General features: G+C 54.5%; 2 protein-coding genes across 2 annotated transcripts in view; both read right to left on the minus strand.

Annotated features, from left to right (window-relative positions):
* Nucleotides 1-27843, minus strand: part of LOC141988522 (uncharacterized) — a 329702-nt gene that overhangs the window by 83863 nt on the left and 217996 nt on the right. The window contains exon 5 of the mRNA XM_074954315.1: nt 5448-5456. Within this exon, the coding sequence (XP_074810416.1) occupies nt 5448-5456 (9 nt within the window). The remainder of the gene's footprint in view (nt 1-5447; nt 5457-27843) is intronic.
* LOC141988350 (integrin alpha-X-like) lies at nt 5737-21165 on the minus strand. The gene is made up of 27 exons (XM_074954135.1): nt 21115-21165; nt 20687-20801; nt 20128-20258; nt 19725-19870; nt 19112-19265; nt 17380-17530; nt 16931-17004; nt 16510-16639; nt 16207-16355; nt 14617-14757; nt 14099-14305; nt 13314-13444; nt 12858-13015; nt 12376-12530; nt 12102-12233; nt 10808-10881; nt 10491-10632; nt 10091-10204; nt 8742-8821; nt 8502-8585; nt 8273-8351; nt 7917-8024; nt 7517-7600; nt 7227-7340; nt 6919-7011; nt 6631-6741; nt 5737-6437 (listed from the first exon to the last, which is right to left on the minus strand). Exons 1-27 carry the CDS (start codon nt 21163-21165, stop codon nt 6315-6317), a joined length of 3231 nt encoding a protein of 1076 aa, XP_074810236.1. The 3' UTR covers nt 5737-6314.

Genomic DNA, 27843 nt, shown 5'->3' on the forward strand with positions numbered 1-27843 from the left:
CCATATAACCGTGTTTAGCCCACTGGGTCATCTTGAGCTTATGCATCACCCTTTTCCTGGGTGGTGAGTAAACATCCTCCCCACAAAAAAGACAAAAGAAGGGGAACATAAGAGAAAGAGAGAGACTGGAGCATGAGGCCTGGCTCAAGGCTTGAGGCCTGAACCAAAGTCAGCAAAAGTTGTGCTATGAGCAAAGCTCAGGCCATGTTAAAAAGCAGACGTTTGCCTGCACGTTCACTGTTCGGTACATGGACTTGGCACAGGTGCTGCTGGCATTCCTCAAACACACCGAATATGTAAACACATTCCAGCGGGTTAGCACAAGTACACCCTAACCTACCACAAGATTATTTTTATTTGGCATATGCAGTCTGGTCAAGCCAAGCCACAGCGTTCTTATCAATGATGTTCAAGGCATGAAGATCTCCAGGAAATTGAGTCATTTTGGAGGACAATGGATCAGCGTTCCCGATGCGTCCCCTGTAACTACCCAACTGCAACTGGTCTGCAGGTTGGAGAAACGGGCAATCCAACTAGCAGACTGAGTTCAAGGATTACCACAAATCTCGGTCAACCGGTCAAACAGGTTCCGGACGATGATCTTCTAGTCATAGGTCCAGCACTTAAGATCCTCTAGCACAAGATAAGATGATGTGACAGAAGTGATGAATTGTCTGAAACATCAGGAGTAAAGTACAAAGACAGAAGTGGTGAAGAGGGTTGTTTTGTCTGAAATATCAGGAGAAAGGTACAAGGGGAGGTAACAGCCTTGTCATGAAACATGTCAGGTGGTACATAAATTGTTTATTGCCCATTGCTTGTCTCTGTCTATAAATGTTGGGGTACCTCGCCTTAACCCTTTGTCCGGCCGATGGGGGAGAGGAAAGTCCTGTTGCTGAATGATCTGAGTCCATTGTGATGGCCATACGTGTGTTTGTGCTTCTGTAACCATTGAGCCCGAGCACTAGGACCGTGCTTCGTTGACAATAAACCTGGCCGAGCGCCTTTGCCACCAAACCGAGTCTGTGGTCTTTCTGGGCAGGTCTGTTGAGGTCTGCTGAGCCAGTTCCCTGCACAGAGCTGGGACAGCACACCCAGAGAGCACACACGCAGTCCGGAGCCAGGTCCAAGAGGAGGTAACAAGCAGATTCAGGTAAGGTGATACATAAGTTGTCTCTCCCAGTCTATAAATATCAGGTACCTCCCCTAAACCCTCCGTGCGGCCGAGGGGACAGCTGAGCCTCCTACTGCTGACTAATCTGCTCCTTGCCAATGGGCACTCGTGTTAGCGTATCTGTTCCCGCCGAGCCAGGGCACTGGGGCTGTCCCTAGGGGGCCATAAACCTGTCCGAGTGCCTTTGTCACTGAGCCGAGCCTGTGGGCTGTCTTATGAGTAACATCGAGGTCTGGTGAATGAGCAGGCTGCGCTCTCTGCTCGTGACGCTAACACCGGAGCTCCAAGGACAGCAACACGAGCAGCTGTGCGCCCTGGGTAGTGTTACCAGGGCAACACCCTTCCGGCCTTCAGCGCTTAACATCAGTCGTCACGTAAACACATTCCAGAAGGCTGGCACAGGTGCACCCCACCCTGGAGGTACAATATAAGCGCGCTCCTTGGCCATGGTACAGGAGCACACAGACCCCGAGTCAGACAAGGATGGGAGGACACAGTGATGGATGGGGATGTTTTGTTTGAACCAGCAGGTACGAGATGTAGGTAACTAACCCCGACAGGAGTGCGATACGTAACTTGTTGGTATCCCTGTCCGTCCGAGGGGGCAGCAGAAAGTCCCACTGCTCAGCGAGCGGAGTCCTTTCACAGAATCATGGAATATTAGGGTTGGAAAGGACCTCAGGAGGTCATCTAGTCCAACCCCCTGCTCAAAGCAGGACCAATCCCCAATCAAATCATCCCAGCCAGGGCTTTGTCAAGCCTGACCTTAAAAACTTCAAAGGAAGGAGATTCCACTACCTCCCTAAGTAATGCATTCCAGTGCTTCACCACCCTCCTAGTGAAAAAGTTTTTCCTAATATCCAACCTAGACCTCCCCCACTGCAACTTGAGACCATTACTCCTTGTTCTGTCATCTGCTACCACTGAGAACAGTCTAGATCCATCCTCTTTGGAGCCCCCTTTCAGGTAGTTGAAAGCAGCTATCAAATCCCCCCTCATTCTTCTCTTCTGCAGACTAAACAATCCCAGTTCCCTCAGCCTCTCCTCATAAGTCATGTGTTCCAGTTCCCTAATCATTTTTGTTGCCCTCTGCTGGACGCTTTCCAATTTTTCCACATCCTTCTTGTAGTGTGGGGCCCAAAACTGGACACAGTACTCCAGATGAGGCCTCACCAATGTCGAATAGAGGGGAACGATCACGTCCCTCGATCTGCTGGCAATTGCCCCTATGTATACATCCCAAAATGCCATTGGCCTTCTTGGCAACAAGGGCACACTGTTGACTCAGATCCAGCTTCTCGTCCACTGTAACCCCTAGGTCCTTTTCTGCAGAACTGCTGCCGAGCCATTCGGTCCCTAGTCTGTAGCGGTGCATGGGATTCTTCCGTCCTAAGTGCAGGACTCTGCACTTGTCCTTGTTGAACCTCATCGGATTTCTTTTGGCCCAATCCTCCAATTTGTCTAGGTCCCTCTGTATCCTATCCCTACCCTCCAGCGTATCTACCACTCCTCCCAGTTTAGTGTCATCCGCAAACTTGCTGAGGGTGCAATCCACGCCATCCTTCAGATCATTAATGAAGATATTGAACAAAATCGGCCCCAGGAATGACCCTTGGGGCACTCCACTTGATACCGGCTGCCAACTAGACATGGAGCCATCGATCACTACCCGTTGAGCCCAACGATCTAGCCAGCTTTCTATCCACCTTTGTCACAGGCGTAAGTGTGTTAGTGCTCCTGTAGAATCTAGGGGGCACTAGGATCGTGCTTCATTGACAATAAACCTGGCCAAGTGCCTTCACCATCAAACCGAGTCTGTGGTCTTTCTGGGTAGCGCTATCGAGGTCTGCTGGGCCAACTATCTGGGGCACTGGGACAGCATACGGAGAGAACGCACACGCACGCTGACAACAACAGGCACCAAACCCACAGCGATGGGCGTGAGGCAGAAGTCCAAGGCCTATCCCCCTCCCTTTGGAGAGGGCAACAAGGATGTGAGCCAGCAGGAACAGGCCTCTCCCTATTCCTCCAAGGATGATGGGCTGACAGTTATAGACCATGAAACACTCCATCACCGTCTGCACCTGTGGGAGAAGAGACGTGTGGTGAGACAGGGACCTAGGAGTCCTCGCACAAGCCACAACCCCCCCCCCTGTAACCACTAGACCCCACTCCCCTCCCAGAGCTAGGATAGAACCCAGGAAGCACAGAGTCTCCTGGATGGGAGTCTGGATCTCAGGGAGACAAAGAAAAGACCTGAATGACATTAAAGGGCACACTGCTGGTGTGGGAAGGTGCACAACGGTGTGTGGGTTACAGCTAATGGGATAGAAATGGGGCTGTAGTGGCCTCCCACTGAGCTGGAGGAGGGAGGAGCCGCTCTCTGATCCCTGGTGGGCGGAGCTAGGCCAGGCTTGCCCCTCCAGCAGGAAGATAAGGGCTGGGACAGGAAGTATAAAAAGCGGAGCCTCTAACCCAGTTGAGTCTGAGCCAGGGAAGGGAGCAGATGTCTCCATGCTGCTGCAGATCCCCAGAGCTGAACCTGCTCTGCGCCACATCCTGTACCTGCGACTCAGGGTCGTCTCCCTTCTCTTAGAGGTGTAAGGCGTGTGGCAGTCCTGCAGAGGATGTGAAGGAGATTCCCACACCTGAGCCATTCTTTTTAGGTAATAAATCTGAGGAACTGTCCCGGATTGACGTGTCAGTAGAAGAGGTTTTGGAACTAATTAATAAGTTAGACAGCAATAAGTCACCAGGACCAGCTGGTATTCACCCAAGAGCTCTGAAGGAACTCAAATATGAAATTGCAGAACTGTGAATTGTGGTTTTTTAAAAAGGCTCTAGAGGAGATCCTGGCAATTACAGGCCAGTAAGCAAACTCTTTTGCTTCAGTCTTCACTAAAAAGACCAAACCAGATACTGAACACAACTAATATTAAGAACAAAGGGGGAGGAATGCAAGCCAAAATAGGGAAAGAACAGGTTAAAAAATAGTTAGATAGATTAGACATATTCAAGTCGGCAGGGCCAAATGAAATTCATCCTAGAATACTTTAAAAATGGGCTGAAGAGATCTCTGAGCCATTTGTGATTACCTTTGAGAACTTGTGGAGGATGGGAGAGATCCTGGAGGACTGGAAAAGGGCAAATATTGTACCTATCCATAAAAAGAGGAATAAGGACAACTCAGAGACGTATAGACCTGAAAGATACTCGAATAAATTATTAACCAACCCATTCTGAAGCATCTGAAGAATAATAGGATTATAAGGAATAGCCAGCCTGGATTTGTCAAGAACAAATCATGCCAAACAAACCTAATTTCCTTCATAACAGGGTTATTGGCCTACCGGATAAGGGGAAAGCAGTAGATGCAATATATCCTGATTTTAGTAAGGCTTTTGACACAGTCCCACATGACAGTCTCATAAGCAAGCTGAGGAAATGTGGTCTAGATGAAATTACTATAACGTGGGTGCATAACTAGTTGAAAGATTGTACTCAAAGAGTAGTTATCAATGCTTTGCTGTCCAGCTGGGAGGGTGTATCTAGTGGGGTCCCGCAGGAGTCAGTCCTGGGTCTGGTACTAGTCAGTGTTTTTGTTAATGACTTGGATAATGGAGTGGAGAGAATGCTTATAAAATTTGCAGATGACACTAATATGGGAGAGGTTGGTAACTCAGAGAATCCCAATTGGACACAGCCCACATGTACATCACGCAATGATATCCATGGCCAGTATGTCACCAGTTCTTATATCATGCCTTACAAGACACTGTTTGGCTAAATATTGTGACAGCTGTGTGTTGAGGATAATCAAGTCACCCCTTAATCTTCTCTTTATTAAGCTAAATATATTGAGCTCTTTGAGTCGATCAGTATTAGGCATGTTTTCTAATCATTCTCATGGCTCTTCTCTGACCCCTCTCCAATTTAGAAACATCTTTCTTGAGTTTTAGGCACCAGAAATGGACCCAGCGCTCCAACAGCAGTCACACCAGTGCCAAACACAGAGGGAATAGAACCCCTTTACTCCTGCTTGAGATACCCCTATTTATGCATCTGTGGTATGCAAGACTAATGAGGAGCTCTGCAATCTAGGGTGCCTTACAAAGCCTCGATGAAATAGCTCCCAGCTGGGCCGCTCACAAACAGCCTAAGAGCACACCAGTCATACCCTGAGTGTCTGTGTCTAACTGCAGCCTGCCAGCCATACCTGGGTTACACTCTGGCTCTCACCAGCCTGGGTTATACAGCAGGGTAACCCCAACACATCCCCAGTCTTAGATTTTGTCCCAGAAAGCTATGTCCTGTACTGCCTTCTCCTGGACACTACAAATTATATTAAGTCCATTATTCTTTTAAGAGTATGCTACGCATACAACTTGTCACCCCCAATGGAATTACCCAGACACTTCTATTCAAACATGCTGGATTAGATAAAACAATAAAACAAGTTTATTAGCCATATAGAGAGATTTCAATTGAGTCCAAGTAATGAGGCATAAAAGTCAGAAATGGTTACAAAGAAAATAAAAGATGAAATGTTTCCGAGTGCCTAACTTAACAAAACTGTATCAGATTCAACCAAAGTGTCTCACCACCTGCTTTCAGCAGCCTTCCTGACCAAACCATGTAGGTCAGGCCCCCTTCCTCTGTGTCCAGCAAATACTTCCTTTCTCTCTTCAGGAGTAGTGAATTAGATGGGGAAGGTGGGCAGGGGGTCATTGTCAGCAAACACCAGTTTCACCGCACACACATGCACAAACCAACGATACACTATTTCCATCAATAATCAAAATGTGCAGCTAGACAACGAACAAAAATTGTTGCGGGAGAACTTATTAGAGTCCCACCTTAATGTGCATAAAACTTGTGGTAATGCTAGTGTCGCTCGGGCTGCTTTCAGGATAATTACGTTGGATAATTCTCCATCAAAATTATAAAAAGATCAGTAGAATTCGGCCAAGCCTAATTTGAGTAACGATTGGCTCTAGTTGGCACAAGGATGCATTTTGTTGGTAGGAGGGTGGGCAGTGGTCGGTCTTTCTGCATCTTGGAGGTAGTAACATAAGTGGGCGGGGGTGAATCTGGAGCAGCGCAGAGGGAGGCCAAGCTGGGGGCGTTGGCGAATGGGGGGCTATTGCTTGGGAACATCGGAAGCAGGGGGGTTGCCAGTGGAGGTGCTCTGGGTTAGGCCAGCCCCCTCGCCCTCCACAGTGTCCTGCATCATCTGCTTGTACTGGCGCTTGAAGAAGCCAAACTGGAAGGAGACAAAGAGGGGAGATGGTGAGAGGCAGACAGAGACAGGCTCATGGCAGAGGATCAGGAGGGACAGGCTGCGGGAACCTGTGAAGGAAAGATGCTTGTCCCTCCCCAACCAGCTGGGAGAGCCACAGGCCCCGCCCCCAGGATGATGGGCTGTGGGGGAGGGGTCCAAGCCCTGCCCACCTCACCTTGTAGAGGGCTGTGGTGATGAGAGCCAGCAGGATCAGGCCCCCCACACTGCTGCCCACGATGATGGGCATGTAGTTATAGACCTCGGAGCGCTCCACCACCGTCTGCACCTGGGGGAGAGGAGCTGTGAGATGGGGACCCAGGAGTCCTGGCACCATCACCCGCCCCTGCTCTAAATCCCCAGACCCCATTTCCTCCCAGAGCAGGGACAGGACCCAGGAGTCCTGGCTCCCAGCTCTAACCACTACCCGATGCTCTCTCTATCCTGGGTGCAGTCACTCTGGTACCTGGCGCTGGACAAATCCCTCCTTCTGGGTGTATTTCTTCTCCTCGTATTCAATCCGGGCCTCGCTCACCAGACTCACTTTCTGCTGCTGAGTCTGGAACAGAGAAATTCACTGTCCCTGATTGGAAATGACACAAACCAGCCCGGAGCATCATCCCAGAGGGACCCAGAGCAATTTACAGGCCATTCACACAGGAGCAATCCCTTGCCCGGCACTGAGATGCAGCCACCTCTGGGGTGAGGCATGGGGGATGTTCATATCAGGGGGATCTCTCGCCTGGGGCCGGGAAGCAGTAGTAGCTCTCATACCTGGGAGACCCACTGGAAGCTGACGCTTCCTTTGATCATGAACTCCAGCGGCTGCTGCATTTCCAGGGAGGTGATGCTGCACCGGATCTTCTTACAGATGGCCACAGAGCAGTCCTGGGGGTGGAAGGATATTGACAGGTAAGGCAGAGGGTATGCAGGGTCTCAGCATGGCCATGGGGGTCTGGGTCTGTCTATAGCAGGGGTCCCTCCCGCAGCTCAGCCCCCCACGCATTCTCTGTGTTAGTGCCAAGGGGAAAGGGCTTCTGGGACCAGCACCAGCCTGTACTCACCAGCAGGGGGTGCTCGCTCATCTTCTTCACAAAGTCCTTTGAACCTGGTGTTTCGGCCTCACCGACACACTGAGCCAGCTGGGGCTGGGGAGGGAGAGAGACACGGTATTAACGGAGGTGGGAATGGGTCATGGGACCTTCCCTCTAGGGGGCATCAGGGCCAATCTGTCCCCAGGGAAGGGAACTGGCTGGCTCATGGCAGTGGGGAACGGGACACTGGGCCTTTTCCCACTAGGGGTCGCTGGCTCCAATACAGCCCCAGGGAAGGGGACTGGCTGGTTCCGAGGCTGGGGTAGGGGTCTTTCCCCCTAGGCAGCCTGTCCCAGCAGGGGGCGCTGTAGGGCAGAGCCGGCATCACTGGGCCCATCTCACACACACAAGGGCAGGGAGAGGCAGGTACCTTGGAGGGGACGACCTCAGAGGCGTCCCACACCCGGACCCCGCTCAGCTCCACGGGGAACTGGAACGTGACCGAGATGGGGACACTTCGCCGCCGCAGGTTCTTGACCTGAAAGAAACAGACTCGCTACAGGGCACTGCAGGAAGAGAACCCAGGAGATCTGATCGCCAGCTCCCGCTCTAACCCTTAGACGCCACTCCCCTGCCAGAGCTGGGGATAGAACCCAGGAGTCCTGGCTCCCTGCCCACCCCCACCTTCATCTCTCCGTGCTCTAACTCACTAGATCCCATTCAACCACTTCCACTCCCTCCCTCTTGCCCCATCTCCCCCCTCGCACTCTGTGCTGCCGGCCTCACCTCGTACCGATGTGTCACTGGCACACTTGTCCCAGCGTCCTCGACAGAGAAGTTGATGTACTTGGTCGACTCCTCGAGGCTGGGGGAGGAAAAGGACGGAAGGAAGGAGAGAGACGGGAGTGTGATGGATGGGGCTGGAGAGTGGCGGTGGGTGGGGGCGCTGTGCTGCAGGGAGCGGGGAGGGGGGCCAGCAGGGGGCGCTCTCCCCTCTGTCTCCGCACTGACCTACCTGGTGAGGATGACAAAGATGCCGTACTTGACCGGCAGCTCCGCCTGGTGATTCATGCGCTCGGTGATGGGGCCGCCATTGTCACTGGGGGGAGGGGAGGGCAAAGGGGAGAGACGTGAGGAGACGCAGGCAGATAACTGGGCAGGGAGGCTGCATGACAGGCCTCTGCCCTGCCCTGTTCCCTGCACGGCCCCCTCCCACTGCCCCCACCCCGCCCCCATCCCTGCATGGCCCCCTCACCTGCTGGCCTTGGCCGTGATCTGCAGCCGGTCCCCCAGGTCGGCCTCAGAGGAGACGTCGAAGGTGGCCACGAAGACAGCCTGGAAAACACACAGGGGTGAGAGCTGCTGGGCTCAGGGCCTGGGGAACTCCCAGAGACTGCAGGGCTGGGGGAGCGGGGAGGCACAGGGGACCAGGGGGACTGTTGTATGAACTTAGATGGAGGCAAAGGTGTTAACATGACCCTGTCCCTCTCCACAGAGAGCGCTAATCTGGTTTGGGATCCAGAGACCTCAACCCACTCCGTGTCATGGCAACACCCCATTAACCTTTTTAGGACCCCAAAGGAGGGAGGGAACAGCCCCTCCCCTTCTCTCCACCCAGTGAGGCCTGATTTCCAGACCCCCAAAGTCTGGCCTTTGGTTTGCAGCCCTGGCAGGGCCTGAACCCAGCCCCGCAGTGACCTCAGGACTCTGTCTGCAATGACTCTCCAGGCTCCCCAGGGCGCTTTCCCCAGCACATCACTTGTCACGGGCTGGGCTGACCCCAGGGAACTGCCCCTCTCTGCTCCCAGCTGGGCTCTCGCTAGGGTTGCCAACTTTCTAATTGCACAAAACCGAACACCCTTCCCCCTCCCCTACCCCTTTTCTGAGGCCCCCGCCCCTACTCACTCCAGCCCCCATCCCTCAGTTGCTCGCTGTTCCCCACCCTCACTCACTTTCACTGGGCTGGGGCAGGGAATTGGGGTGTGGGAGGGGGTGAGGGCTACAGCTGGGGATGCGGGATTTGGGGTGGGGTCAGAAATGGAGTAGGGAGCTGGGCTGCAGGAGGGGCTTTGGGGTGCGGGCTCTGGCCGGGTGGCGCTAACCTCAGGCAGCCCCCAGTTACCAGTGCAGTGGGATTAAGGTGGGCTCCCTGCCTGCCCTGGCTCCACGCTGCTCCCGAAAGGTCCGGGCCACTAGGCAGCGGCGCGGGCAGGCAGCTCTGTGCAGTGCACACTACCAACGCCCGCAGGCGCCACCCCCACAGCTCCCATTCGCTGTGGTTCCCGGCCAATGGGAGCTGTGGAGCCAGCACTGCCGGGGGTCGGGGCACAGCACACAGAGCTTCCCTGATCTCCCCTGCCTCAGGGGGCTTCAGAGGCATGCCGGTCACTTCCAGGAGCCCCGTGCAGCCAGGGCAGGCAGGGAGCCTGGCTTCACCTCGCTGCTCCGCCAACCGTACTTTTAACAGCCCGGTCAGCGGTGCTTATCGGCGCTGCCAGGGTCCCTTGTCAACCGGTCATTCCAGTCGAAAACCGGATGCCTGGCAACCCTCGCTCACACCTGGGGAGTTCACATGCCAGGGCTGAGGCCAGGGCCCGTCCCTACCTCAGCTCCACTCCGGAAGATGGGGTAGTTGATGTGGCAGGTGCTGTTCCTCTGAGTCTGTTCCTCGGAGCCCACGGCCGAGCTGCACTTAACGGCCATGGCCCTCCTGTTAGACTGACCATGAGAGACCAGCCAGTGAGAGACGTAGACCACAGCACCCCTGAGAAGCCCCCTGCACACTCCCTGCAACTCAGCACCCCTGCCGAGCCCCCGCCCCGGCCCGCTCCCTGCAGCTTGGCGCCCCCCGCCGAGCCCCCCATCACCGCATCTCAGCTCCCCTATCGAGCCCCCCACCTGCTCCCTGCAGCACAGCGCCCCCTGCCGAGCTCCCTGTCCACTCCCTGCAGCACGGCTCCCCACTGCAGAGCCTGCCCCTCATGCCTGGTGTTTGTTGGGGTACCTGGAGCAGCAGGACCCGGCGATAGGACAGCGCGGCCGGGTAGAAGAACCGCACCGTGGTGCTGTAGGAATTCTCCCCGCGGTTCTGGATGGAGACAGTGATGTTGAGTTCAGGGATGACCCCCACCACCACGGTGCTCAAGCTAAGGGGGAGAGAAAGGGGTGAGCTTCCTCAGGGCAGTGCCCTAACAGCTCTGTGAGCTTCCTATAATGGTGCCCACTCAGAAGCCATATGGAAATGTGGCATGGTCTGAGGCCTGATGGAGTAGACGGGCCTCACCATGGAGCGTGGGGGAGGAAGCAGAGGGGGTGACTTACCCTGAGAAATTGAAGGAAATTTGTAGTTCATCAGTGCAGACTTTGTCACTGCCACAGTCCTTCTCAAACGGGAGCTAGAGAGAGATCCAGGAAGGGGTTGCGGGGAGAAAGCAGGGAGCAGGGTGGGTGCGAGGGAATTGGAGTGAAACTCAGTCAACTCAGTCATCCGATGAAGTGAGCTGTAGCTCACGAAAGCTCATGCTCAAATAAATTGGTTAGTCTCTAAGGTGCCACAAGTCCTCCTTTTCTTTCAGTCAACATTGTCACTCATCCTCCAATCTCAATTGCCACCACCACGACCAGTGCAGTGTGAACTAACACCGTCACCATGAACACACCCGCAATAACCTCCCGCAACACTGTCCCCACCACCACTGCATTCTCAGCCTCAACAACCACCAGCCCCAATACTGATTTGACAGTTTCACCAGCATTGTAGCTGCCGCACCCTCTGCCAACACTATGACCCACACGACCAACTCTGCCATCACCACCACAATCAATAAAGTGTTAACCAACACCGTTACCAGCATCATAAGCACTACCATCTCAGCCAACACTGTAACCAACACCGTTACAATCTCATCAACCACCACTAAAAATGTAATCTGAAACAACACTGTTACCAACAATGCAGACACTGCCATCGCAACCAGTGCTGTCAGCAACACCTCTATAGTCTCAAACACAACCACAACCAGTATCAGTACAATCTGAACCAACACTGTCACAACAACTCACCCACTCTACCTAAGACTACACTTCCGCCAACTTTACAGTCTAAACTGCAACCACCTACCAGTACAGTCCCAACATGTAACTTAGAACACAGCCACAACATCCTCAACCAACACGGCCACCAACACCACTACAATCTCCCCACCACCACCAATATATTCTGTACCAATGTCAGCATCAACAGCACAGTCACTACCACCTTGCCTCAGGCAGTCACCAAGGTCAGTATCGTCTGAACCAGCAATGTCAACAACAACAAAACCACTATAACCTCACCTCACACTGCCATCAAGACCAGTACAGTCTAATCTAAACCAATGTCACCAACACAATCACTACAGCCTCAGACGATAACCTCAGCAAGCTCACCACAGTCTGAATCAACAATGTCACCAACGGCACAACCGCTAAAACCTCAAACACTCGCCCACACCACAATCTCACACATTAACACCAAGCATTGATACAGTCTGCCCAGGCGCTGTAACCAAAAGCACACCCACTAAAACCTCTGCAGACCGTCACAAACACCATTGCCTGGCCCCGGCGGCCTTACCGAGCCTGCAGACACCCGCGTGGAGTCCTCACTCAGGATGGGTCTGAGGCGGCTGGCGGCAGTGATGGGTTCCCCCGTCAGGGTGTAGTTGAGGCGTAGGGTGATGGAGGTCAGGGTGTCCTCAGGGCAGAGCTGGGGAGACAGACACGTAGGGACCCATGAGGAAAGGTGGGATCCATAGAGAGGTTTGTTCTCTGGGTGATTTGGGAGCAAGGGACAGGGTTGGAGGGGCAGACACAGCGGGAGGGGAAGGAGCTGGGACCCCTGCGCTCACAGGTAGCTTTATCTTATATGGATCACATTTCGTCTCAATGCCGAGCCGCAGTTCCCTGCTCAGGACGGGGCCGGTGGAGTCGAAGGCGGCTCGGATCTTCGTCCGCCCGGGGTCCAAGGACAGGCTGTACTGGATGGTGCTGGAGATCCCGTTGCCTATCACAGAGGAGAAATGAGGGTCAGAGAGACGTGAGAGCAGGATCGTTAATGGGACACAGAACATGGGGCCTTGGCACCAGCTCCAATCTGGCCCCAGGGCAGGGACTGGCTGGCTCAGGAGGTGGGAATGGAATATGGGGCTTTTCCCCTCTAGAGGGCACTGGCTCCAATCCAGTTCCAGGATGGGGCACTGGCTGGCTCAGGGGGGTGGGGAATGAGACATGGGGCCTTTCCCCCCTAGAGGGCGCTGGTTCCAATCCAACCCCAGGGCAGGAGACTGGCTTTCTTAGCGGGGAGGGGAGCGGGGGGTGGGTTTGGTCTGACCTAGGCTGTCCCTGGTGCCCTTAGTGACGGTGAAGCAGATATTTGCCCTGCTGGCCTCCGTGTCGAGCTGCTCTTGCTCCTGGCAGTCGAAGGCCGAGGTTGGGATCATGGGGGGCTGGAAACTGATGGAGACCCTGACTCTGAGCACCGGCCGGGACCTGCCATGGGAGGAACAGAATCATCACCCAGCTGCTCCCTGCAATGGGGCCAAGCCCCCTCCCTCCCCTGAGCCTCCCACCCAGCCTGGATGTACTCACAGCACCCCAGGGAGATGGGTTATGGACATGCAGCTCTGCTAGAGGAGATGCTGGGGGGCAGAGAAGGGAGCAGCAGAGCTGTCATTGTGCCATTCTCCAGCAGGGGGCAGCACTGACACACACATACCCCCAAACCCCTGTGTACTGGTGCTGTCTGTGACTGCCCTGTGGAGCAGTGCAACGACACAGAGTAACTCACCTCAGCAGCAGGACCTGCCCTTCTGCCCCCACCGCGATGTCTGGCAGTCCGTCCCTCGTCAGGTCTGTCCCGCCACTGACGGCCTGGCCAAAGTAGTGCAGCCTGCTGGGAAACAGCGACCCCTCTATGCGCTGTGGGGCAGAGAGAGCAGTAAGGGCGGGGAAGGGGTGGCTGTTCTGTACAATGGGCACTAGGGGGCAGCGGAGGGTGAGGGGTGGGGAAGGGGCGGCTGTTCTGTACAATGGGCACTAGGGGGCAGTGGAGGGTGAGGGGTGGGAAAGGGGCGGCTGTACTGTACAATGGGCACTAGGGGGCAGTGGAGGGTGAGGAGTGGGAAAGGGGCGGCTGTACTGTACAATGGGCACTAGGGGGCAGCGGTGGGTGAGGGGTGGGAAAGGGGCGGCTGTTCTGTACAATGGGCACTAGAGGGCAGTGGAGGGTGAGGGATGGGAAAGGGGCGGCTGTTCTGTACAATGGGCACTAGGGGGCAGTGGAGGGTGAGGAGTGGGAAAGGGGCGGCTGTACTGTACAATGGGCACTAGGGGGCAGCGGAGGGTGAGGGGTGGGAAAGGGGCGGCTGTACTGTACAATGGGCACTAGGGGGCAGTGGAGGGTGAGGGGTGGGAAAGGGGCTGCTGTTCTGTACAATGGGCACTAGGGGGCAGCGGAGGGTGAGGGGATGGGAAAGCGGCAGCTACAGGCTAATAGGCACTAGGGGGCTGTGGGGCCCCATCATGTCTCTTCGGGGCTTTCTGGTGACCCCGCCCCACAGGAGCTGGGCTCACCTGTCTGTACTGGGGATTGAGGCCTCCCTTTTCCCCATGGAAGATGTACAAGGCCCCGCTATTGTCGCTCTCCATGGGGGCCCCGATGGCCACATCCATCTGTCCGTCCCCGCTGATGTCCCCGATTTCGGACATGCTGGCCCCAAAGCGTCCGAACGCCTGCCCCATCTGCCCCTGCAGTGTCTTGGTGCAGATCAGAGTCATCCCCTGCAGGCCCCTCGAAGGAAACACATGGGGAAAGGATCAGCACTGACTTCCAGCAGAGAGTACCCCCGCCCCTACGGACCATCTTTCCCTCTCTCTGCAGCAAAGCGCTCCTTGGCACCACTCTGGGGCATCGGGGCCAGCTCTGACTGGCAGGGAAAAGCTTCCCTGAATGATCCCCCCCATCCTACTTCCTGGAGCACTGCGCCTGCTACTGCCATGCTAATTGTCCCAGCATCACAACCCCATGGCAGTGCAGGCAAAGAAGAACCCCAGGCCATCCATCTTCCCCCTGGCTCCATCCTCTTTCTTACCGGCCAGTTAATCAGGCAGATAGAGACACGCCCCCCGTTCAGAGGTGTATGGTACATGGGGGCTCCGATTAGAACCAGGTCCGTGTTCCCATCTCTGTCGAGGTCCACAGCACACAGTGTACCCCCAAAATATGAGCCAATCTGGAGAGGCAGATAAGTCACCCCTTTAATTTAGTCACCTCCTCCTTCTTCTCCCACTGGGACCCTTCTCACCCTCTGGGGATGAGGATTCAGTCCCAATACTCGTTCCATCCTCAGTCTCACCCTCTCGCTGCCCAGCGGGTGGTGCTGTCGCTGAACGTGTTCTTGCACAACTAGGCAGTTAGATCTTGGAGAGACGCTGAATGTTAGCTGTGGTGCAATTCTTTTTAGCAGCTGTGCTAGCACGAGTAAAGTTTATTCACTGACTGAGTCACCCTTATAAGTTCTGTTCAGCTGGAATGTATAGGCAGTTAGATCTTGGAGAAATTCACTTTGTTAGTGTAGTGTGATCCTTTTCAGACACTGCTAATATCTCTAGCAATGTTTTTTTTCCTTGCCCAAGTCTCTCTGGCCCAGATCCACAAAGGTACTTATGTGCCTAACCCCCAGGCTTAGGTGCACTGTGATTCACAAAACCTCTGCATGGCTGCTGCTGACCCCTTTAGGTGCCTAACCTGACTTGGTGCCTATGTTTTTGCAGTAGGAGCTCCTTATGTTGCTGCCTCAAGGGCAGGGCATGTGCACTCCTGTCTTACTCTGAGCAGCCAGTTGCCCATTCCCCACCACACCCCAGCAGGATCCACAAACTGGGGGAAGACAAACGCTCCTCCACCTTCAGGGCACCATCTGGTACGTGTGGTCAGAGGAGAAGGACTTGAACAGGGGTCTGCTATTTCTTAAGTCAATGCCCTGACCCCTGAGCTGTGGGCTCCTTCAGTCTTGCCTGTTAAAGTTATTCCACTTTAATTGACTAATGAAATATCAGTTGGGCTGCACAATGTGTACAAATCACAACCACCCTAAGGCCCAGTGGTCAGGGCACTCCCTGAGAGACAGCAGAGCCCTGGTTAAAGCCTTCTTCCTCATCAGGCAAAGCAGGGACTCAAACCAGGGGTTGTTCACGTCCTAGGTGAGAAATCTAACCACCATCTATAAGGGAGGCCCTCCCTCTTCTCCTCCGGCTGGTTTGTGAAGATCGTGGTGGCTCTGAGCCTGCCTACTGGATGAGGCCCGACATTTGAGCTAGGTGGAAGAGCGCCTATCTTCCCCCCATTCATGGATCACTGGCAGGGGTAGGTGCCTCCCTGCAGCATCACAACGCCTAAGTCCCTTGGTATGTCTGGGCCTCTGTCTGTATCGGTCTCATGAGCTCTATCTAGACTGTAAGTGAAGGTAACAGCAGTGGGATATTGGAGAGAGGCTGAATGTCAGCTGCGGTGCAATTCCCTAAACCAGTCAAGTTTATCCCCTGCCTGAGGCTCTCTGACTGAATCGTTCCTGAAGGTGAATCCAAACACAAATATTACACGATGTCAAAATCTTACAGGCTTCCTCCAGCCCTCTCTCTCTCACACCCACACTCCATATTACCAGTAACGCTCCCCATACCTGCTCTCCCAGCACCTCTGATGTGGGTGTCCATTCCCCACCCTTGGTATCTCGGAAGAACAGGATGACTTTGCCAGCGTGTTGGTAGCGAGGGGCCCCGACCACGTAGCTGCTCTGCCCATTGGCTGTGATGACCTGAGACGAATAACCTCAAAGAAAGAGAGGGACGTGGGGAGGTGAGATGGGAAACAGCCCTACAACAGTGCTGCACAGAACTTTCCCAGAACTGAGATGCAGCCACCTCTGGGGCGGGGCGCGGGGGCTGTTTAATTGGTAAGGGAAGCTCGGTGGGTTTGTTCTTACCGAGGTAAGCATCATTCATGTCAGTGGAGGTTCTGGATACGTTGATGAAGCTCGGCTCCCCGCCACTCCCATACAGGTATATCCCACCAGACCAGTCATAGACTCCCACCGCTCCCAGCACAGGGCCGTCCTAAATCGACAGGCACAGCAAAGGGGACCGATTACAGGGAACAGACAGCACGGCATGTATTTACTAGACACGGCCCCCACCTGCAGCACAGCGCCCCCTAGCATCGTGCTGGGACACTGGGGTCAGTGCTGATGGCCAGGGGAGCGAGCACCCCCTACTGGGCCCCCACACCACTCGCTGCAGCATAGAGCCCCCTAGTGTCTGCCCTGAGTGGGAGGGGGGGTGCCCCCTGCACTGCTCCCGTAGGACTCTGGGCTCCAGGGACACACCCTGGGGCCAGGCGTCACTCACAGGGGACAGCAGGGAGCTGAATCCTTCCTGGGACATCTCCAGCTGGAAGGAGCTGCCGCTCTGAGACTGGGTGCCTGGGGACAGAAACAGACAGACAGACACAGGAGAGATCATCATAGACAGTAAAGGCCCCGTGTCCCTTTCCCTGAGCCAGCCCATCTCTCCACCTCGAGGCTGGATTGGATCCAGGGCCCCTGAGAGAAAAGGCCCCCTATCCCATTCCTCAGCCCCTTGAGCCAGCCAGTCCCCTGCCCGGGGGCCCCCGGATGAGAAAGGCATCAGGGGCATTTAGGGAGGAAGATGAATGGATACATGTTGGGTGGGGAAAGAGAGAATATTTGGGGCCTATTTGGGTTCTGGATTCCCAGCAGCTCCCCGTCCCATCTCAGCCTTGAAAACCCATTTCTAGAGCCCCAGGATCAGTGCTGCCCCTCCTCTGGTTTTGGTACCTTCGATACCAAATATCTTCTCCTCCAGCTGGTTCTCGATGCCCTGGAGGGCATCGAAATTGTCCACCCGGAAGACGTGCTCCTTGGTGGGCTCAGAGGCGATCTCCTGGAGCTCCTGTTGGGCAGTATCTCTGGAGAAGGCCCCACCAACCTTCACGGCGTACAGGGAGGTACAGGAGAGACCAGGGCATGGGCATCAGTCACAGCCCAGAGCCCTGGGCCAACACCCACCCGCCCCGAGCCCTGCTGGGCTTTAGAGAGGCACGGCTCAGCCAGCGCCATGTGCCGCTCTGGTGAGTGGAGGGCCGCTGGAGCCTGGAGTTATGGAGCCTGCCTCATTTCAGCACCGAGTTGTGTCGGTTGAACCAGCAGCAGGGCACAGGGGTCTCCTTGCCATGGGGATTGTCAGCACTCTGGGGCCCAGCACAACTCAACCTCCAGAGCGTAGTGAGGGGTGAGTGCGAGCAATGTCTCGGGGGGACACCTCAGGGCAAAGGGTGAAGGGCCGGGACCACTGCGCTAGTCTGGGTGGGTTGTGTGCAGTCCGTTCAGAGGTGGAGTCAGGCACCTCCCGGTCGCTGGGCCCAACGTAAGCAGCAGACAAAGGTCAGACAAGATCCAATGGCTGGAAACGGAATTTACACCCATTCAGATTGGAAAAAAGGTGTCAGGTTTAACCGTGAGGGGAATTAACCCTTGGAGCAGCTCACCACGGGCCGTGGTGGATTCTCCATCCCTGGCAATTTTTATCTCAAGACTGGCTGGTTTTCTAAGAGATCTGCTCTGGTTTCAGCAGGGATTATTTGGGGCAGTTCTCTGGCCTGTGCTCCATGGGAGCTCAGACTAGATGACTGCAAAAGTCACTTCTGGCCTGGGAATCTATGATTCTAAACCCGAGTTTATTGATGTAAGGCTTACGTCGACCTAACTCTGTAAGCGGCCTCGCTAAAATGTAGCTCCAACCCCTGTAACTCGTCCACCACACCGACTTCATAACTCCACTTCCGCAAGAGCCGGTGCACTGAGCTCAATGTAGTCAGGTCGGTGCAGTGTCTGCATAGACACCACATTGCTTATATCGCCTGGGGGCGCTGGCTGTCAGGGCCCCACCATGCCCCACGCTGACAGTTAAGTCGGTACAAGCGCTCCTGGTGAGGACGCGCACCACCAACAGAAGGAGGATAGTGTGGACATGAAAAAATGATTGAATTACTGAGGTGGCTGTGTGACAAGGTAACTTAAGTTGACTTAAATTTGTCACGTAGACTTGCCCTTTATCTTGCTGCTGATGCTCATTTCAATCTTTTTGGCTCAGCAGTTTCATGGAGATAAATGTCAAGTGACTGACACCAGTTTGGGGAGGATCAGAGCCGTTGTTTGAGCCCCAGGTGTGTGCAGAAAAAACTATTAGAACCGGGTGATTTTGCTGTTTAACTGGGGGGCTGTATGTCAGGAGCCCCTAGTTCAAGTGACCCCAAATCCTCACCTGTGTCCCCATGAGGAATTCCAAATTTCATGGCAATCTGAGTCAGCACGTGGACCATAGGGCCGGCAGAAAACCCAACCTGTAACTAGACAGCTCTGCTCAACCTGAACAAGAGAGGAGCTCCAGCTCTCCTATAACGTCACACGTTGACCCAGTTACAACCCTGGGTCAGTTCTTTTCCCTTATCTAATGGGAACCTGGACAGGGCTCAGATCCCTACTAGTTCTCCACACGGCCGCAGCTCACCCCGATGGCGTAGCGGATGATTCCAGCTCTCTCAGCCTCGGGGATGGTTTCTGAATAAGAAAGCTGGTCTCCGTATTTATTCCCATCTGTGATCACAATGAGAACCTTGGTGGCCTCATCCCGAGCGCCTCTCCCAGAGGTGAACAGCTCCCGCCTGGAAAAGGGGGGGTGGGGAACGCCTGGGAGGGTTATTGATACGTAATAACACCTAGCGCTTGTCCACTGCTTTGGCATTGCAGATCTCAAAGTCCTTTACAAAGGAGGCCACTGTCATTGCCTCCATTTAACCAATGAAGAAACTGAGGCACACGGCGGGGCTGTGACTTGCTTAAAGTCACACAGGAACAGAAGCTCAGAGCTGGCAATAGATCCCTGGAGCCCTTGCTCGCAGCATCTCCCTCCCCGCTCTAACCTACTAATGCCCACCCACCTCCCGGAGTGGGGACAGAGCCCAGGAGTCCTGATGCCCAGCGCCCCTGCTCTAACCACTAGTCCCCAGTCCCTTCCCACAGCTGGGGATAGAACCCAGTGGTCCTGAGTCCTTTCCCTTAGCTCACATGTCCTTACAGCCCATTCCCTGTGGAGTCAGCACAGGGAGGAAGGCAATACCTACACCACTTTCCGCATGGCTGTGGCCGTGTGTGTCGTTCCCTTAAGCTGCTCAATCCTCGAGACAAGGTGATCGGGGCCATGACTTCTCCTGTACTGCATGAAGTCGAAGTGCAATTGAAATTTATCGGAGTACTGCATGAGGGCGAACTGCAAGGGGAGGCAGGGGAGAAGAGAGAAAAACAACCCCGGGGTGGAGGGTAAGAAAAGCAGGCATCGGACTCAGTTAACGGCTGGGGCAGTCGGGACATAGTGGTTCTGTTGGAATTTTTTCCTGGTTTTGGATGCAAAATCCTTTACTGCTCCCCCTGCAGCACAGCGCCCCCTAGCGCCGCACTGGGGCATTGGGGTCAGCACTGACTGCGAGGGGCAGGGCACGTAGTCAGGGTTCAGCTTCTGCCCATTACCTGCGTGTCTGTGCTGCGGAAACGCTTCATGATCTCAATGAGAAACGTCTTCATTTTTCCAAAGTCCACAGGTGCGATGCTGCCCGAGCCGTCGACGAGGAGCGCTATGTCAGTGGCACGTCTGGGGCACTCTGAGAGGGACAGGAAAGAAATACGTCCTGACTCAACTCCACAAAGATGGAGAAAACCCAGTAGAAAGAGCTAGACCAGACCAGTGGGTCCATCTAACTTGGTATCCTGCCCCCGCCCTGCAACCCCAGATCAGACCAATGGGCCCCTCTATCGCAATATCATCCTGTCCCTGCCATGGAGGGGTCCTGAGCATAGAGCATGACATGCACTGGGATGAAAAAAATACACCCCTCCCCCTCCCAGAGCTGGGACAGAACCCAGGAGTTCTCCCAGCTCCTACTGACTTCCTGAATCAAACTAATGGGCCCACCTAGCCTGGTATCCCAACCCATATCAGACCCATCTCCCCTCCAACTTCCCATGTCCCTTGTACTCACCCGTGACCCCAGAGCATAGGTCCCCCCCACACCCCTGTGTCACCCCTCACCTGGCAGATTGTCCGGGATGCGCTGGACCTGCTGGAGGCTCTGGGTCAGGAGGAAGCAGTAGCCGTTGACGTACATGTTCTCCCCGCAGGCCCGGTGCACCGTGGGGCCGCACACCTGGGGCACGAGAAGGCACGGGGTCAGTAGGCGCCCCTCTGAACAGAGCACTGAGGGTGGGGGAGCCAGGGGTCTGGTGGGGGAGCCAGGGGTCTGCTCCCTCCCCATAGATATGCAGGGAAAGGCCCTGCAAGGGCAGGGGAGCCCCCTGGGGCAGACAGGACCCACAGGACGGCATCACCTGGTTCCAGCGCTCCCTGCTAATTCACGCAGGGTTTTGGGGAGGAATCCTGGAATGATGAGGGAGTAAATGTTGGACCCCACTCCCAGCACCCCACTCCCAGCACCCATTTCCCCCGGGTGTGGTACCTACCAGGAACTGGGAGTCTCGGGAAGCCAGAGACAATCCAAGGGACATGTTCATGGCATCGGGGGGTTCTGACAGGGGAGAGAAGCACACCAGGGTGAGCAAATAAACTCCATTCCTGTCCCAGAGCAGAGGATAGAACCGAGGATTCCTGACTCCCAGCTCCCCCCACTCTAACCACTAGACCCCACCCCACTCCCTCCCAGAGCTGGGGACAGAACACAGGAGTCCTGACTCCCACTCCAATCCTCTTGCTGCACCCCACAGCACAGGGTGCCCCCTACTCTGGATGGGGATCTCCTGGCAGCGTCTGGAACCCGGGTCGCACTTGTAGACTTTGCCAGTTTCATTCACGCCTCCTATCTGCTGCGGGGCCCCGACGATCAGCCTGCAGGGAGAGAGCAGAGGAGGGTTAGGGAGATGCCCCATAACACCCAGGGGAGTGGGTCCCACGAGGGGCAGCCCAGCCAGACAAGCCCCTTAGCATTGGGCATGAGTCATGTGGGGCCCTGAGCCCATGTTAGGCCCTTACCCCCCAGTGCTGGCACTCCCGAACTGCACCACGCTCTGCCCAAACCCCGCTGCTGTCTCCTGGAAGGTGAAGGGTCCTTCCACATCCACACTGAATTCACGGCTTGGTGCCAGCACTGCAGGGGTTAAACAGTCACCAGTTAGAGCTTCCCCTCTGGAGAATGGGCCAGTGTTTGGGGCTGAGGGGCTGGCTCCTTCTGGCTACGGGACTGAATTCCACACACACACACCCCGCTCTAACTCAACAAATCCCACTCCTCTCCCAAGCCAGGGATAGAACCCAGGTGTCCTGACTCCCAGCTCCTCACCACCTGCTCCCTAGTCCTCAAGGGCTATATTATGCAAATCATTCCCTGCATTTATTTGCATAGTGCCAGTCACTCCCACTAAAAAATAAATATCATGAGTGGAGCTAGTGCTGGTGAACGGAGCCCTAGATTTGTCTCCATCAGCTTCCCTGACGCTGATCCATAGCGGGTGCACTTCCTGTCGGGGCACCAGGGTCAGAGCAGAGACTTCATAGACTGATAGATTCCAAGGCCGGAAGGGACCATTGTGATCGTCTAGTCTGACCTCCCGGATAACACAGGCCAGGGAACTTCCCTGCATTAATTCCTGATTGAACTACGGCAGGTCTTTCAGAAAAACGTCCAATCATAATTTTAAATGTCCAGTGATGGAGAATCCACCACAACTCATGGCAAACTGTTCCAAGGGTGAATTACGCTTCCTGTTAAAAATGTCGGCTTTATTTGCAGTCACAGGCCACGTCTGCACTACCACTTACGGCGGCAAAACTTATGTTACTCAGGGGTATGAAACAACCACACCTCTGAGCGACATAAGTTTCGCTGGAGTTGATCGGGAATGTCCTGCCCACCCGAGGGTAAGAGTCTTAATTACCCTATGTAAAGTCTCATCATTAGCTGTACCCTTAGCAAGTTCATTCCAAAACCTTTCTGAGACTGAGCACCAGACCCCACTCCCCTCTTAGAGCTGGGGATAGAACCCAGGAGTCCTGACAACCAGCCCCTCCCCACCAGTTCATTCAAGTTTCCTTTGTGTCTAGCCCTGGATGGCCATTTTATGCAAATCGTCCATGCATTCATTTGCATAGCAGCAGAAACTTCCATGTGAAGAAGAAATCTAAGGAGTGTGTTTAGCACTGGTGAATGAAGCCCTTGATTTATTTCTTGCTGACCCGGATTCACGGGGGGAGGGGGACTTTCTGTAGGGTCGCAGGGGCAGATCAACCTTCACAGAATTACAGAATAGAACGCCAGAAGGAACCGCTGTGTTCATCTACCCTGACTTCCTGTGTAACATGAGCCAGAGAGCTTCTCTAAATTAATCCCTGATTGAACTAGACTGGAACATTTAGAAAAAGATCCAATCTTGATGTAAAATTGCCAGTGACGGGGAATCCATCACGACCCCTGGTAAATTGTTCCAGTGGTTAATTCCTCTCAGTGTTAGAAATGTTACATCTCATTTCCAGCCTGAAGTTGTCTAGCTTCAGCTTCCAGCCACGGATCATGTTAGACCCTCCTCTGCTAGACTGAAGAGCCCATCATCAAATATTTGTTCCCCACGCAGGTACTTATAGACTGAGATCATCACCCCTTGGCCTTTGCTTTGTTAATCTAAATAGCGATAGACTCAAGGAGCTCAATCCATCAGGCAGGTTTCCTAATGCTTTGATCATTCTCATGGCTGTTCTCTGAGCCCTCCCCAATTTATCAACATCCTTCTTCAACTGTGGGCACCAGAACTGGCAGAACAGGATTCCAGCAGCACTCGCATCGCGAGCAAATACAGAGGTAAAATAACCTCTCTGCTCCTACTCAAGTTTCTCCTTCTTCTGCCTCCAAGGATTGGCCGCAGCATCGCAGTGGGAGCTCCTTGGCCCAGGCAGTTCTCGGTCTCTTGACCGAGTCTGTCAGCTAATGCAGGGTGGCCTGGTAAGCTTGTGCCATGGGAGCCCGAGCTGAGACCCACCAAACTCATGTCACACAAGATACACCAAACAGCCCATCAGTGGCAACAGTGAATCCCTAACACACAGCGTGGCCATCCCTCTGCAAGAATCCCGTGGGAGCTGCCCCCTCCAGGCCTGGGAGGTAGTAAAGACCCCCCAGAGCTGTAGGAGGAGCAGATATGGGGCAAAGCGGGGTGCAGAATTGTGGAGCTGGGTGGGTGGGGCCTGGGGACAAAGGAGCTGAGGATGGGGGAGGTGCTGAGGTGGCCTCCCCCATTCTTCCCTTCATCCCTTTTCAGACCCCATCTCCCAGGCTGTCCCGCCTGTCCAGCCCATCCCCCTCACTCTCAGCCACTCCAAAGTCAGCCCCCTCCATTCCCTGATGGGTTCAGGACTCACAGACAAGAGAGATGTGACGTTGAAGCAGCGGGAAGTGGCTGTGGTTTTACAGCAGGATTGCGCTATTACAAACACCACATCTACTTCGCACCCGCCGGACCCTTCCCCCCGACATCCTACTGAGCAAACACGCCCCACAGAGAAGGGGAGTCGCACCTGTGACCCACTCCCATCCCAGAGAGTCTGGGGGAACAGAACACAGAGGGAACTGCATGCAGGAATGCTGGTTATCAGCGCCCCCTATCCCTCCTCTAAGCCACTAGAGCCCCATTCCCCGCCCAAATTTGGGGAGAGAACCTAGGACTCCTGATGCACAGGTCCCCTGCTGTAACCCACCAGACCCCACTCCCTCCCACCCGCCCAGAGCCAGCCAGGGATAGGACCCAGGAGTACCGACCATCCAGCTGCTCCCATCCCCCTGCCAGAGGGGTACTCGCTGGGCACCCATGTGGAGGAGCCCAGCATTTCCCAGTCCCTCTGGCTGGCACTTACCTGCGCACAGGTAGAGGAGCAGAGGCAGGGGGTCCATCCTGTGCTGGGGGAGGGGTGTGTGTGGAGCGGGGAGTGAGAGGTTCAAGGGCGCTGCCTGGAGAGGAGGCAGCGGAGTGCAGAGGAAAGAGAAGTGATACCCGAAAAGAGAAACACTGATGGGGTGAGGGAGGACGGACTTGGGGTGTTATAGGGAGGGAGCAGAATGGAGAAAAGAAAAAGTCAGCTACACTGAGACACCCAACTAGTCAGACACACACGCAGCTACATGGAGACAGGTGAAAAAACAAATAAAAAAGATCAACCACATACACCCTGAACTCCCCCATTCCCTCCCCCACCCTTGAGAGTCGTCAACTAGTTACACGCGATGTTGCTAATTTAGTCATTTTCTACCCCCACCCCCCACCCTTTGTAAATTCAACACCCCTCTCATTTTAATTCTTGGGGAAAATACTGCGAATTCACCAACCCTGAGACAAACACACACAACTAGACAGACACCCATACAACTACCCTGAGACAGACAGACACACAACCAGACAGATAAACACCTCTACTCTGAGACAGACACACACACACACAATTACACTGAGATAGACAGATACACAATTAGACACACAACTGCAGTGAAAGACACACACAGCTAAACAAACAGACAGACACACAGATAACACTGAGACAGACACAGGACGATAAAGAGACACACAAATCACACACACACAAAACAACACTAAGTCACCCAAATACACACACACAATATGACACTGAGACAACCTGACACGGACAGTCACAATCCAACGCTCCACTGACAGACAGACACCCAAAAACCACACAGACACCCCTGCACTGACACAACCACACACACTTTTCTTACACCCAGTGGCGACCACTGGACAAACGCTGCCCTCCCAGCCGTTCCCGCAGGAGCGAACCCCTCTGGGCTGGTGCCTCCCCTTTGGCTGTGTGAGCCGCTCGGCGTGAGAAGGGCAGAGGGCTCCCACCTGATCTGCACGGGTGGGGAGCTGGTACCCCAGCCCCGTGGCTGCTGCACCCTGTGGCTGCTCACAGGAGCGAAGCAGGGCTCTGCTAGGCCAGGGCCATGATGGAGGAAACTCAGGGAGTGGGATGGGTTTACACTGGTGTCGGATTCCAGCCATGGGAGCACATTAGACCTTTCTCTGCCAGACTGAAGAGCCCATCATCAAATATTTGTTCCTTATCACTCTCAGGCAGGTTTTCTAAACTTCTAATCATTCTCGTGGCTCTTCTCTGACCCCTCTCCAATGTATCAACATCCTTCATGAACTGTGGGCACCAGAACTGGACACAGGATTCCAGCAGCACTTGTACCATTGGCAAATACAGAGGGAGTAGGCCCTCTTTACTCCTACTCGAGATTCCCCCATTCATGTGTCCAAGGATTGGCCGCCACATCACACTCGGAGCTCCTTGACCCAGGCACTTCTCGGTCTCTCCGCCGAGTCTATCAATGAGTGCAGGGTGGCCTGGTAAGCTTGTGCCATGGGAGCCAGAGCTGAGACCCACCAAACTCATGTCACACAAGAAAGACCCAACAGCCAATCGGTGAATCCCTGACACACAGCATAGCCAACTCCACCATTGCACAGCTCTCCTCCCTTCTGCCTTCTCCATCCCTGCAAGCCCAGGCCTGGGAAAGGTGAGAAGGAGAATCCCCTTGGAGTTGCCCCCACCAACCCTGACAGGTGGTAAAGAACCCGCAGAGCTGTAGGAGCAGCAGATATGGGGCAAAGTGGGTGCACAATTATGGGGCAGGTGGGTGGGGCTCGGGGGTAAAGGGGAAAGACAGAGGCTGAGATGGTCCTAGGAGGGTGGGAGGAGCTGAGCTGGCCTCCCCCATTCTTCCCTTTTCAGACCCCATCTCCCAGTCTGTCCCCCCTGCCCAGCCCATCCCCCTCACTCTCAGCCACCCCAAAGTCAGCCCTCCTCCACTCCCTGATGGGTCCAGGACTCACAGACAAAAGAGACATGACATTGAAGCAGCAGGAAGCGGCTGTGGTTTTACAGCAGGACTGTGCAATTGCAAACACTGCATCCACTTCGCACCCTCTGGACCCTTCCCCCCCCATCCTACTGAGCACACACGCCCCACAGAGGAAAGAGAAGTGATATCTGAAAAGAGAGAAACACTGACCAGAGGAAGGAGAGTGTGTTATGAGGAGGTGGCAGAAAGAAAGAAAGAAAGAAAGAAAGAAAGAAAGCTACATTGAGACAGACACACAACTAGTCAGACAAACACACTACACCAAGAGACAAAAAACACACACAAAAAACCACAGACCAGCCAACACACCTACACTGAAACAGACACACACAACTACACATATGCACACAACTACACTGAGATATACAGACACACACCTCTACATTGAGAGAGAGACACATACGCACACACAAGGCAGACATACACACACACACACACACAGAGGAACGCAACTAGACAGACACAAAAACACTAGATAGACAGAGACTAGACAGAGACATACCCCTACACTGAGAGAGAGAGACACACAAGTACACAGAGATAGACACACACAACTGCAGTGAGACACATCACACAGCTAAACACACAGACACATACACACAACTACACTGAGACAGAGACAGACACACACCGATACTGAGACACACAAATCACACACACAAAACACTGTCACCCAAATACATGCACAGTTACACACTATCATAATCGCACACACAATATGACAGAAACAACCAGACACAGATACTCACAATCCCACACACTCCTGCACTGGGACAACCACACACACTTTTCTTACACCCAGTGGCAACCACTGGACAAACGTTCCCTCCCAGCCGTTCCAGCAGGAGCGAACCCCTCTGGCCCTGTGCCTCCCCTTTGGCTGTGTGAGCCGCTCGGCGTGAGAAGGGCAGAGGGCTCCCACCTGATCTGCATGGCTGGGGAGCTGGTACCCCAACCCCGTGGCTGCTGCACCCTGTGGCAGCTCACAGGAATCATAGAATCATAGAATATCAGGGTTGGAAGGGACCTCAGGAGGTTGAGTGCTGGGCAGAGACGGGCTCCATCTTACGAAGAGAGGGAAGAGCATCTTTGCGAGCAGGCTGGCTAACCTAGTGAGGAGGGTTTTAAACTAGGTTCACCGGGGGAAGGAGACCAAAGCCCTGAGGTAAGTGGGAGAGCGGGATACCGGGAGGAAACACAGGCAGGAACGTCTGTGAGGGGAGGGCTCCTGCCTCATACTGAGAATGAGGGGCGATTAGCAGGTTATCTCAAGTGCTTATATACGAATGCACAAAGCCTTGGAAACAAGCAG

This window comes from Natator depressus, chromosome 6, assembly GCF_965152275.1.
Source record: "Natator depressus isolate rNatDep1 chromosome 6, rNatDep2.hap1, whole genome shotgun sequence".
NCBI classification, from domain to species: domain Eukaryota; kingdom Metazoa; phylum Chordata; order Testudines; family Cheloniidae; genus Natator; species Natator depressus.